General features: G+C 46.6%; 1 protein-coding gene across 1 annotated transcript in view; it reads left to right on the top strand.

Moving 5' to 3' along the window:
- Window positions 1-7,868, top strand: part of St8sia2 (ST8 alpha-N-acetyl-neuraminide alpha-2,8-sialyltransferase 2) — a 74,089-nt gene extending 66,221 nt beyond the window's left edge. The window contains exon 6 of the mRNA XM_021168000.1: window positions 3,517-7,868. Coding sequence (XP_021023659.1) covers window positions 3,517-3,802 — 286 coding nt within the window. The 3' untranslated portion in view covers window positions 3,803-7,868. The remainder of the gene's footprint in view (window positions 1-3,516) is intronic.
- The last annotated feature ends 6,325 nt before the right edge of the window (window positions 7,869-14,193 follow it).

Below are 14,193 nucleotides of genomic sequence, written 5' to 3'. Positions count from 1 at the left end.
TTTTTTTTTTTTTTTTTTTTAGCTATTTCCAAATTGTTGTCAAGTTGACAGGCAAGAATAGTTATCATAGGTGGAGAAAAATAAGAGTCACAAGATGGACTTTTCAAAGCATGTAATTCTTCTTAAGAGATCAGAACAGTATTGCAATATGGGGCAGTTGGAAGGAACCTTCACAAAATACAGCCTTTCAGAAACACACAAGTAGCTGCAATCAGTACTTCTGGTGTCCTGTGGATTCTTGAAATGATGACATTAATTCCCCTCTTGGCTTAGAATCCCCAGCATCAAAATCTCCCATGGAATTCTCTCATCAGCAGTATGGCAGGCTGATGTTATCTACCTGTCTTATTGAAAGTTTCTATTGCTGTGAAGTGACACCATGACCTCAGCATCCTAGACCTCTGTGGGACTTACTACACATAGGCTACCCCTCATCTTCTCAACATATTTTCTCTCAGACAAGTGACACCCCAACCCATGCCCTACCTAACCCATGGAAAGTTAGGCTATGACCCTGCAGAAGCTCGGTGTAAGGGAAGGAAAGACAAAACTCAGCCCTCTGTTCTGAAATCAGACCTCCATCCATTTCCTCCATCCACAGAGGCAGCAAGAGAGATGATACACTGGGAACCCAGAGTATAAAGAAAAGGCACACATGCTCACTGAAATCCCATGAGATTTCAACAACCTGGGGAAGAAACTATTGACAGGTGACCTCAGATATAGCTCAGGGACCAAGACAGAAGAGCGACAGAGCCTTGATAGGGGAAGCAACTATGAGACAACACAGGGCTTTGGAAGAGAGCCGTGGCCATTTGTTTATGCTGGGGAAGCTGATGCAGTGTAGGCAAAGCTGCCAGTGTAGCCAGGGCAGGTTCTTTGGCGTTTCCACCATGGAATTTGGATGACCTGTGGAACAGGGAGAGGTGTCTCAGAGATGCCCAGGAGGCTGTGAGGAGTTGGAGGTGGAGTGAGGCCATGAATGACCATCACCATAGAAACATCAGTGGTATGGAAAAGAAAGGAGAGATATGTGACTTGTTCCTTGCTGTTTTCAATTGTGTCATGTTTGCAGTTACCAGAGCCACTGCATGGCTATGTCTTTGTCATTCCATCTTTTTCCCTGTTGGAGAATCTAGTTGCTAGGAAGTTTCTAAGTTCTGATAGAATAACATGGGTGGAGGCAGCAGAAAGAGAGTCTCCAAGTGACAGACTTACAGAACCACCATGGTTGTACAAAGGACCACCAGGCTCTCATTGTGCCCAGGAGAACCACAGGCCTGGATGTGGTCATCTGGACCCACAGTCTCCTATCTCAAGGTCCAAGGTAACATTAACATCACACCAGACAGAGAGTTCGGTTGGAGGGGTGGTTTGTGGGGGTCCTCAGAATACCTTTTATTTGATCAGACATTGCCAATATTGCATACTTTAATTACATGGACTATTGGGCATTTGTAACCTCATCAAATTCATAAGCTTATGCTTCCTCCAAAAAAAGAAACAAAGAAATGCTTTAGGGTTGACTCTGTAATCTTTTGGGTTCCACTTTTGAGCTGCAGAAAAAGCCATTGTACATAAAGAATTTCCTGAGCTTCTAGGAAGCCTTCCCCTCCTCTCCACTCCCTACCAGCTAAAATCACTATGAAGATACACACACACACACACACACACACACACACACACACACACACATACACACACACCAGTTTTAACCTTCAACAGTAAGTAAATGTTTTGCTCTGGTGTCCTTCTACTTCCAGTATGAATTTAATAGGATCATTTGAGGGTAAAGTTGTATGTGTTGCTGTGCTGTGGGCCATCAGAAGCTGTGCTGGCCTTCACTTCAGTGGAACAGTGGCAATTGGGAGCCTGTAAGATGCCATGCCATGGAGGTTGTTTAAGGACAGAAAATCATGGTCTGGGTCTGGTTTAGAGACATATTGGGCCAACTCAGTGGTCAGTGATTCTGTCTTCCCATTGGCACAGAAGCGTGGCTATTAAACTCATTCTGCTAGTGGGGGCAGGGAGAGTGGAGCTTTAGCTACAAATAAAGAGGTGGGGGAGGCCACTCAGTGTGAGCTCCATATCCATACAGTAGGAATCAAGAATGATAGCAAGCAGAAGGTTTCTCACATGTAGAAAATTTTCTAGACTCTCCTGGAATATTGGAACCTGGAGCTGTCTAGACTCTGCATCAATGTGAAAAATGAGGTTCATCAGAGAGACGTGACTTTCTCGAAGACACAGCTGGAACAGAAGCTAAGGATAGAATCATCTGAATTACACATCTCTATCCTCTGGGCATGATTCCTCATCCAGAATGAAGATGGCCCCTTCCATGCTGTGGTCCTGGCCAAGGCACACAGAAATGCACAGAACTCCACTCACCTAGGACGCCTCATCCAACACCCTGCTCTCTGGAGTTCTCTGTGTTTCCTCCCATCACTCTTTGACCGTGTCCTAAGGCAGGAAACTCGTAGACAGAATCCAGCCCAGCCCCACCATCCTGAGTGCCTTGGCTCTGCAGAGAAGTTACACGCATGGTCTGAGCAGGTCGGCTGCCTTGGAGGGCAGGGATTCTGGGAGCACTGACAGGAAACAAGTCTAACTGAGCCTGCTTACATGGAGAAGATGAATGGGACTCTCTGTAAGGCAGTGAGCACCGTATAAGCAAACATGCTTTAAGAGAGGTCAGGGCCAAGCATGGACACACCCATGTATGTTGATGGTGGCTCTTTAGCACTCTGACTTAGTGTGGCTGCATAGTCATAATTGGAGCCATAGGGCCACAAAGCCAAAAGTATTTATCATCCAACCCATTACAAAAACATGCTAACCCTGCTTCAGTTGCCAATGGTTTGAGTTCAAGGCAAAGTACATACCACATGGGTGACCTCGGGCTGCCAGTTTTCATCTTGGCACCCCAGACCTCATAGACTCATGCCCAGGAAAGTACTAACTCAAGGTGTTTTCCAAGTGCTTAACTATGGAGGTTATCAGACCTCTGAAAAGGAAGCCCTGGGTCTCTGAGTTGATTGGCTCTGGGAGTGTCAGAAAGTGGGCTGCTAGACAATAAAATTTCTTCCTTCTTGGAAAGAAGTATTCACAAACACATTTCTTCTCTGTTATACATGTTTGTTTATAATGTATAATGTATAGTGAGTGCATGTGGTATGTGTGCAGGGGCGTGCCTACATGCAAGCGCGTGTAACGGTGGCAGCCAGAGGTTGATATAGGGTATCTATGCTCTCTGCCTTCTTTTTACAGACAGGGTCTCGTGCTGAACCCAGAGATCACTAATTGGCTAGGCTGGGTGACCAATGAGCTGCAGGAATCCTCCTGTTTCTACTGGGCCCCTACAAGACAGGGTTACAGGTGTACTCCACTGGCGTTTACCTGGGTGCTGAAGAATCCAAGCAAGTTCTCATGCTAACAAGCCAGGATTTACCAAGTGAGCCTTCTTCCCAGACTTTATTGTTCCTTTTCTAACTTCTTTTTTTATTTCTTCTCCAGATATTGGCTGACCAACAAAGTCCACATCAAAAGACCAACCACCGGCCTCTTGATGTACACCCTGGCCACACGCTTCTGCAATCAGATCTACCTTTATGGCTTCTGGCCCTTCCCACTGGATCAGAATCAGAACCCCGTCAAGTATCACTATTATGACAGCCTCAAGTATGGCTACACTTCCCAGGCCAGCCCCCACACCATGCCCTTGGAATTCAAGGCCCTCAAGAGCCTACATGAACAGGGGGCATTGAAACTGACTGTCGGCCAGTGTGACGGGGCTACGTAAGGAGGGCAGCCCATGGGACTCAGTGGCTCACTTTCCTGCCAGCTACACCACAGGCAGATGGGAGTCGGGGTGGCACAAACAATAGAACAAGCAGGCTAGTGGTTTTCTTTGTTAAAGTGTAAAACAGTGACCAGAATATATATATCTATACCTGCATATATATATTGACCTGAGTATTTATAACTGTGTGGTGTTCATCTAGCACTAGGCAGATAAGCCACAGGAAGAAGGTGTGGAGAACCCACCTGGAACAGATGGAGACTCAGTCCATCTTTGGGGGCAGAAGGACTTGACATGATAAGAAGCCAGTCCCATGACTTTGGATGACAACCCACTTCCTGGGCTGGATGGATCTTTGGGCTCATGGATGAATGGAGAGCCACCTGTTGTTAGCTTCCCCCGAACCTCCAAGTGAAGCGGATTCTGGGTAGCCCAGACCCAGAGATGACAGCTTGGACCAGTCTAAAGAGGTGCAGTTCATGGAGGAGAGACTTGGAAAGTTCCATTGGGCAAAGAGGCACACGGAGACCAAGCAGCACTGATCACAACGGAGCTGAGGGCTTTGTTCATGAACTTGAGAGTGCAGCTGCCCAAAGGACAAGTACGCATGGCACCTGCATCCCAGACAAGCCTTCACAGCTATGGAGAAAAGCTGGAGGAAACTCAGTGACAGCCCCATATCCTGGTTAGACCAGTACCCCCGGGACTTAGTAGGGCAGAAGAGCACATGGCCCTAAAGAGGTAGATTGTTGCAAATCATGGTTTTAGAAACTTGGCATCTTCTAGGAGTTTGTTCCACCTCAGAAAAGGACAAAAGGGTGTACAAAATAGGATCATTTTGATGGGTGCGGCCCACGGAGGCAGAAGTAACCCTAGGACTTCAACTTCCAGGTTAGCTTTTATCCCATCCTCTTAGAATGTCACATGAAGGAAACTCTACTGTCCCATCTACCGCCAGAAAGACACAGCAAGTGCTTGAAAGAGCACAGTCACAATAGGTGTCATGTTGTTCAAAACATATACAATCAGTTTTCTAGGCACCTCACAGAGCCCTAGAACTGGACACCTGGAAGACTGTGACAAATCTAACCCTGGGTCTCTGCAGTCACTCCCTGTTTGCTTTCTGCATCCTGCACTCTGGAGTCGCCTGCCGTGTCAATGTCACCTTGTCACTTTCCCATCTTGACAGTCATACCTGCCCACACCAAGCTCTTCTGGGAGAGGTTCCAGTGTCTACCCTACTACATCCCTGCCCACCCTCACCCCCCTACCCCATCAAGCACTGTGGAGTGTTTGCAAAAGCCTTCCCCCCTCTGTTAGGGCTCCCACTTAAGATTTGTTTTTCTTGTAGAAAAGCCCAAAGCCAAACACAGTTCCAAACACTGGACATAATCTCCAGGGGAAATCTGGGCTCCATGCCAACAACTTAGGGGTTGGACTTACAGGTCACACATAGCAAAGCATTAGCCAGCTTGATGTGTTAGATGCAGTTCCCTCACCTGATAAATAATGGTGTTTTAAAATATATTTGAAAGATAAATGTTAAAAAAAAAACACTATTATCTTGAAGGTGAAGAGAGATTTTTTTAAAAAGTAATCAAGATCTGCTCCCAAGCATATGAGGCCTGACGTAATTAATCAACAGCCATTCAGAACACGATGCTTGCTCTAAATTAATGGCTGATGGGAAGTGAGCAGAGACAATGGAGGGATACCCTAGAACTATTAACCCTGCGTACATTCTCTCCAGCCCCTAACAGGCTGAGGACTGTACATCTCTGTTCCCCTCTTTGTTCTTGTTACAGTATGAAGCTTGCGATTTGGGATTTGCATCATAAAATGAATATTTAAAAAAGTAACAGCCATAACAGCCTCCCTGGGAGCTGAGTGGCTCAGCCTCCTCATGAGCAGTGGAGATAATTAGTATCATATTTTACATGTCTCCAGAGCCTTTCATCTGAAGGTTCTCAAAGGCTCTAGAAGACATTTAATTTCTAAAGTTGGCCGTGCCCTAGAGGAATAGATACGATCACCAACAGGGCCTCGCATTAGTAAAACCCTTGGATGTCAGAACATCCCACATCCCACGTGGAATCATGAAGAAGGCCCAGAGGTCAGGTTCTGGAGGTGACCCTGAGCCCCACCCAGCATCCTCTCTGTGAAGAGGAGTTAGAAGAGGGGTAATTGTCTAATTAGACTTATTCGGGCTCTAACCTGATGGGGAAGGGCAGAGGTCCCAGGACTACCCACGTATGCCCGTCCCCTAACTCAGCAGACCCTGTGCTGTTAGAATGGTCTGGACATGTAGCTGCAGGGTCTCTGTGGACCTTGGCTTCCCCTCTTGCCATTCTTCTCCAGTCAGCAGCCAAGTGTCCTTTACTGCCTAGTGAGAGTGCACTTGGAGCTGGGCTCCACTGAAGTCTTTTAACATGGGCTGGTTGACTTTGGCTGGCCCCAGGGAGACACAGCCTGCACTGTTGACCTCATAGCTACCACACAACATCACATCAGCCTCAGCCAGTCCCCTCAACTGTTGACTATCAGTCACCTCCTCAGTCTGCCTGCCTAAGCCTGCCAGACCTTCATTTACTCTGAGCCCCCAGTGACACCACCCTCAGCCTCTGCCATCACCAAAAAAGAAAAAGAAAAAGGGGGGGGGGGGCATTTGGCATGAGACTTTATCTCATAACCTCTTGGCCTCTCCCTCCCACTTAACCTTCATTCTTCGACAAATGAGGTGCCTCCTGTAAATGGGGAGTCTTTCCTCTCATGATCTCAGACATTTCCCAGCCCCTCTTGCATTCACCCTGATTCCTATAGCCTCTCCACTTAAATCCTCCACTACCAGACCTTGACAGGGTCTGCAGTCCCTACTGCCACCAGTCCCCTGTACCACACCTTAATGTCCCCTCCTTAATGTCCCCTCAGTCACCTCCGTGTGCAAAGCCCTACAGCAAATTCCCCTGGGCAAGACACTAGGTTCTTAAGATTCTTACCCCTCCCATCCCAACCTCTATGACCATTTATTTATATATTTATTTATGTATTTATGAGGTATTTATTGGCATTCCTACCTTGAGCTGAAAAGAGCCAAGGAAGATCTGCCCATTTCCCCTCTCTTCTTCCTGTACCACAAAGTAGTCATTCTTTCCAACAAGGTCCTCCCCAAAGGCTTATAAGCTGTGCATCCACAGTTCCATGCCTTCCTTCAGACTCAACTACTACCACCCAAAGAATACCCTCCACTCCCCTTAGCTGTTTAGCTCCACTGGAAGCTCCCAGTTCCAGGATGATACACTGTTTTTCTAACATACTCTATCTACTCTGACATCTTGAACTCAAGACATCTGAAGCTAAGTAGACCATCTCTCTTCCCTGCATGAGCCCTGATTTTCTGGTTGGAACACCAATGATTCTTTCAATACATTCTGGGACCCTAAGATGATCACTGACTCTTCCATGTATTCCCTCATTACCCTTTCCAACTACTCCCAACCTTACCTCTCCTTGTCCCTTGGACTCCTTAGTAGTGGTCTCCTCTCCCAGACCTTCCTGAGCATGCACGATGGTATGTAACTTGAGCTCTTCACGAACTCAGCTAAGATCTCCTGACCCACAGAAATGTGCCCATCTTTATCCTGACATTACACTCAATCAGGTCCCTTCATAGCCTGCACTGGCCAATCCAGAAGAGTTGTCAGTATTGGGGAAAGCACCACGTTTCCTGGCCCTGTGCCTTTGGCCTTGCAGTTCGCATCTTCTGGATCATTCTTGAGTTTCTTCCAAGGCCCCTGCAGAGACCACATCCACCATGAAGCCCTCCCCGATCCATCAACGCCGGGAACTCTCCCCCCACAGAACCACCACAGCACTTTATTTCTCCCTTTCTCACGGCACTTACCATACTCTGCCTTGTATTATAGCTCCTTGTGCACTTGTCCTATGTCCGTTTGTAGACTGTAACACTGCCGAGGGCAGGCACTGTTTTATTCATCTGTATCCATCACAGCATTAGGCGTGGTGCATAGCACACAACAGTTGCTCAATAAATGTTTGTTGGATTAAATCTTGGGTGTCTATCGAGGCTTTTATAGTGAATGAAGCCATTTTGCATCTCTCATGTCAAAAGAACCTGCCAAAAAAGTCATATGGGTTGGACCAAAGCAGAAGAAATAGGTCATTAAAACTGAGGCAACGGCCTGCGTGGAATTTTCACCAACATTCTCCCCTCACTCCAGGGCTTTTTCTAAATCCATATGATTAGAGCACTCACTGGAAACTAAAAATTGACTTTAGGTAGATGTGGGCTTGGCTGCCCCAGGTCAGTATCATATCTAAGGACGAATCTTAGTATGAACCACAGCACATGTGCCCATCGACACAGGCAGATTTTCCCTGTTTCTCGGGAGGACAAATGCCATTGGGCTTCTCAGAGCCCAGGGGTGTTGAGCTGTGGGACCGCATCCATCATCCCCACTGTTGTTGTTGAGGGTGGAAAATCATCCGTCCAGATGGCAGGGAGACCAACAGCTCCAAGAGACTGCTGTTTGATGAATCTCTTCATGCCTAATTAAGGCTCTCCTTCCAGAATGGAACAGAGACACTTATTGATGCCAGTCAGATGGGATTCCAGACATGAATGCTGCCTCATAAATGTCCTTAATAGCATCTCCAGTGACACCAACAGCCTGCCCCCACCCACTGCCCCTCGCCAGCCCTTCGGGATGTCATCTTTTGCCAACTTCATCCCCATCCTTTCATTCCCCTCCTCCAAAGCCCTCCCAGGTCCTTTTATCCTTGGGTACCTGAACCCTAACCTGAGTCATTGTGAGATGGAGGAAAGAAGGGAAGCAACACACTTAATACCACCCCTCTGGGAGGCAGAAAACAAATGGCTTTTGTTCTGGGGTGGGCTGTTCACAACAATGGGAGGTTTCCATGGTTACCACCTAGCAGCAGTATGCATTGCCTTTGGGTACTATAAGGACAGTTTAATTTTCATTCTCAGCAGTCCAGGTTGTGGGGAAATCTTCATATGGGGTGTGTATATAGCCCCTGGGCAAAGTTTGTCTAGTCACTGGAATTGCCTTTAGACTAAGTCCAGTGAAGTCAACCAACCAGGACACTAAAGGGCCTTGCAGCCTGTCTTATCTTGTCTTACCCACCACTTCCTGAGCCATCACATCTTCCCCTGCAGGGAACCTAGAAGAGAAATGGGTCTTCCAAAGGGACTCCAAGAATTGTCAAGAAAGGTCCACATGCTCTATCCAAGAAAACAGCTTCAAATTCTAAAGATGCTTCTACAAAGCTGATATAGAACCAGATAGGAGCAGCCAATCCTTGGGAAGTGCTGGAAAATGAAGATCCAAGAAAGAGGAAAACTGCCCTTAGTTTGCCAACCACATGGAGATTTACAGTCCCTCATGCAACAAACTGAGGTGAGTCAAGTCAAGGCTAGTGCAAGAAAGCACCCTTCAGTGTGGCTCCATTTGCTCGGGCAAGATTGTAACAGTTAGTGCTGCTCAACAGTTGGTGAAGGGCTTTCTGTTCATCAGAATACTCAGTGGAAATTAGAGGCTGCGGGAAAGACATGGGTGAGCCAATTTGCCCAAGGAAAATGAGGATTGTGCCTCCTCCTCCCGGTGGCCAAGGGTGCTGAGAAGACAGCTCACTCTAATGACTGTGGGTGGGGTAAATTGCTTGGCTGTGTCTTGGGCTTCTAGTCACATTTCCTGGGCAAGAGCTTTAAGATGAAGTGCAGGTGACCAAAGTCTCAGTCAACAGCCAAGAGATATGGATTAAGTCACCATGGGTTAGAGAAGATACCTAACAACTCCTTTGTAGTGTTATTGTGAAAATTCAAATCAAGAATGTTCTAGATGGGTGGGGGGTGGTGTGAGGAAGAATAGGAGAGTGCAGTGCTGTAGAGCAGAAAATGTGTGTAGCTCTCAGTGCTCAAGCTTGCACCAAGTCCAATCATGCCCTTGCCTTGGTCATACCTACCCAACTCCCCTCCACCCTGAGAAGACATCAAAGCCTATCCCACAACTCTTGAACTCTCCTACCCTCTGACTCATTGTTCCGGATACCTAGCCATTTTTCATCTTTCTATAACTTTTCTAAATTATTCTGGTCTCAGGACTTGGGTGTCTGCTGCTTCCTCTGCCCAGAAAGTTGCTTCCCTTCTACCTTACTTACGGCCTCCTCCTCACCTTTCAGGACTGAAATTGGATGTCATACACTCCAGAATCCTCTGCTTTCTCAGCCAGTCACCTTCTAGTACATATCGCATTGTCCTAGGAGGTGGTCTCTACAAGCTACAACAGTGCACTCATGTCTCTGAGAGACACGTACCACCAATATCTCCAGTGGATACCTGAAAACACAGAGAGTATCAAACTCCACATGTACTGGTTCTACTATACATACCAACCTATGATAAACATTAACTTATAAATTTCACATACTAGGAATAACTAAATACAAAATAGAACAATTATAATATGTTCATTGTTCCCTTGTTTATTGTCTGCTAATCTTCTAGAATGTTCTAGGGGTGTGTGGTGTGTGTGTGTGTGTGTGTGTGTGTGTGTGTGTGTGTGTGTGTGTATGAAGAGGGGTCATATAAGTCTGTTTCCTGAATGTGGAAGCAGCTGTCCCCTGAGGTAGTAACTAATGTCTCTGCCTGCGGTGTAAGATTCCTTGACTTTCAAGGACCACAGGTAAGCACTGGATTTCTCACAGACAATGCTCTACCCCCGCCAGACCCTGGGCTGTAGTTTGAACATCTCTAGAAATTTCCATGCAGCACTCAGTTAAACCCTTACCAGAGTCACTTCCTGAACTCTTCGATGGCATCCCCACGGGACTTGACTTGAGACCTTTCCTTTGTTTCTGGTTTCTGAGGTTTCCCCTTCTTGGTTTCAGGCTTGGCTGCATTTTGTGTGGTTGTTTTATTGCTGCTATTGCTGCTGCTGCTGCTGCTGCTACTGCTGCTGCAGCTGCTTAACCCCCCCCTCTCCCCTCCTCCTCCTCCTCCTCCACCTCCTCCTCCTCCTTCTTCTTCTAATATATAATGGGTGTTTTGTCTCTAGGTACGGCTGTGAACCATGTATGTGCCTACAGCCTATTGAGGACAGAAGAGGGCATCAGAGATCTTGTGACTGAATTTACAGATGGTTATGAGTCACAATTTGGGTGCTACAAATTAAGCTTATGTCCTCTGGAAGAGCAGCTAGTTTGCTGAATCACTAGTCATCCCTCCAACCCCTGCTGCTTGAGTTAACATGTGCCTGTGGGGAGTGGAGGGGGCTGACATGTTGTTTGCCTCATTTGGCATTTTCACAGAGGTTATCTCCAGCCACCAGAACTATGCTTGGCACAATGAGCGCTTCACTGGCCCCTGTTGTATGAACAACATTACATGAAGGCAGAATGTGAAATGTGCTTTTGCAGCCCCATGAAGAGAGCAACAGTGTCAATAAGCCAGACCCCACCAGAGCTCCCGGGGACTAGACCACCAACCAAAGAATACACATGGAGCCACCCATGGTGATGACCACATATGTTTAAGTTGGCCTTGTTGGATATCAGTGGGAAGAGAGGCCCTCAGGCCTGAGGGTGTTCAATGCCCCAGTGTAGGGTAATGCCAGGGTGGGAAAATGGGAGTAGGTGAGTGGGTGGGGAAGCACCCTCATAGAGGCAGGGGGAGGAGGGATGGGGTAGGGGGGTTCCGAAGGGGAGACCTGGAAAAGGAAAAACATTTCAAATGTAAATAAAGAAAATATCCAAAAAAAAAAAAACAAATAAATAAATAAAAAGAAAAAGAAAGAAAAGAAAAAGATATAGAAAGAAAAGAAAAAGATATGAACCCAACTGATCCCTGGAATGTTGGGAGAAGAGGCCTACCTTTAGAAAAAAAATCTCAGGACTTCCTCAAGAGGAGAAGAAATCACCTCCCCTTTCTCACAAAATACCTGAGATAACTTATAAAGGCCGAAAGATGAGCTGGGACAATAATCCACTGGGTAAAGTGTTTTCCTTGTAAACACAGGACCAGGGTCTGATTGACAGAATCCAGGTTAAAAAAAAAGCCAAGTACAATGGTATGTCCTTGTGCTGCCTATACTAGAGAGACAGTTAGGTCAATTCCAGAGGCTCACTGGCCAGCCAGTTCCAGTGAGAGATACTGTCTGAGAAAAAAAAAAAGAAACCAAACAAAATAGAAATAAACAAACAAACAACAACAACCTCACCAAGATGCACAGTACCTAAGCAATGATACCTGAGGTTGTCTTCTGAACTGTACATGTATTTACATACATATGCATGTGCACCTTCACACATGTGCACACACACACACACACACACACACAAGCATATGCAAATGCATACCAGACAAACAAACAAAAATTTAGGCTCAGAATTTCCAGTTGCAGTCTATGGACACTTGACCAAACCATTGTTGGTTCTAACAAGCAAGCAAGCAAACAAACGAAACCATTATGGCACATAGCAGAGGCAAACTACTCACTTGTGCTATACAGTGAGGGTGGGGCTAGCATTCCACATCCATTCAAGAGTACACCCCCCAATGACCTAACTTCCTCTTGCTAAGCCTCATCTTCTAAAGCCTCATTACCTCCCAAAAGTGCCACAAGCTGATGACCAAGCCTTTAATACATGGATACATCAGTCTTTGGGGCCATTTAAGGCCCAAATCATAGAACCTCCTGCAGTGTTCAACCATATCAACTGGTCTACGTGGCTATAATTGGATTGGATTACCAAGATCCTCTGAGATTTAAAAAAGAAAAAAAATGTATTCAGGATGCCTAAGCACATAGTCTGAGAATAACACCAACATGTTCACACCATCTGCCAACACTGTTCACACCAGCCCACCCACAGGGGCCATTTCACTGTACCACCTTTCAAATATCTGGTCATACAAATGAGCTCACACTGGAAGGGGATGAAGATGGGACTCTGCCACTCAGACTGCACCCAAGCTCTGTTTTGCTGTGGCTGATCACACTAGCACAGTAGGAACGAACTCAGCAATATGTTAAACTGTTTTCTCGACAATCAAGAGCCAGCTCTCTGAGCCCCCTAAGGAGCCTTGCTCAAACATGGTAGCTATGGTCTATTCTGATACCCAGAGCCCTACCTGGGTGTCAAATAGTTTACATATCCCTCAGCCCCTATAGGCAAGAATTTAGAAGGCAGAAGGGATATTTGTATGTCTGAACCTTTGGGGCAGGACACCAGAGAGTCCCTCCATGGTGTTTCTATTATAGAAATGCCTGAAGAAGTAATGGCTTTCCTCTTTCTTGTTTTGCATGGACACGTCCTTGACCCAGAGCAGATGTTCTGTGTAGCTCGTGTGTGTACAGATTACAAATTCAATTAGGAGAGCATTGAGAGGCCCAAGAAAGAAAAGCTTGTCTGACAGTGTGTCAGGACTGATAACCAGTGAATGACTGCCTCAAATAGTATCTGAGGTATGCAGAGAAGTGCTGAAGGGTGACTGGAAACTGAAGAAATAGCTGAGAATCAGGAGTAGGTGACAGGTTTTGTGTACTGACTAAATGATGTATCCCGTACTCTAGCTCTCGGATTTCTTAGAAGCCCCACTTTTATGTAGCTTGTTATTTCCCAGTTCCATTGGTGACGAAACTGAGGCAAAGAGATGGGCTGACTTTCCCAAGGCCAAAACCCTAGGAAGAGGTTAAGGTGGAGTTTGAACTCAGAATTTTCTTAGGGCCCCAGGGCTCCATCAGGCTAGATTAGAGAGTAATACATCTGGTCCCCATAGTCCTGTTCCCACCCTAGTCTCAGCTTCTAGCCCCTCCCACCCTGGCTTTGACCCAGGCCCATCAAGTAGAGATGCTCCTTAGTGCAGTGTCAGGGACAGAGTCTAGCTGCACGGCCCTCAGCTCGTGCCTGCAGCTACTGCCTTTTGAACTTGGCCAGAAGCTCCGAACATCTCCTTTCCATCTTCCTCCGTGGACAGTGGCCATTTGGCTCAGAGTCTGAGAATAAGATGAGAAAGGGGCGGGCAAGAGTCAGACTACTGAGGAAATGTGGAAGTATTCTCTGACTCCAACAGCCTAGAACCAGCATAGTGGAAGACAGGAAGTGAGAGAAAACAGGCTCCAACAGCCTGCCTCAAAACTAGGCATTTTCTATGACAGATCACAACAAGGAAGTGGGCTTCTCCAGCCCTCCTCTGCAGCACCAGGGGAAAGAGGGAATCTCAGATGGCCTGAGAATGGGTGCGGCCTCTCTCTTCTGTTTCTGTGACCTTATCAATAAATTGAACATAAGAAAACCTGCCTAGCTAGTTCAGTTTTGCAACTGCACCAGATTAGAGAGAGCCCTTCATTCTT

The sequence above is a fragment of the Mus caroli genome, chromosome 7 (assembly GCF_900094665.2).
Source record: "Mus caroli chromosome 7, CAROLI_EIJ_v1.1, whole genome shotgun sequence".
NCBI lineage: Eukaryota > Metazoa > Chordata > Mammalia > Rodentia > Muridae > Mus > Mus caroli.
This window is presented reverse-complemented; position numbering and strand designations above follow the sequence as displayed.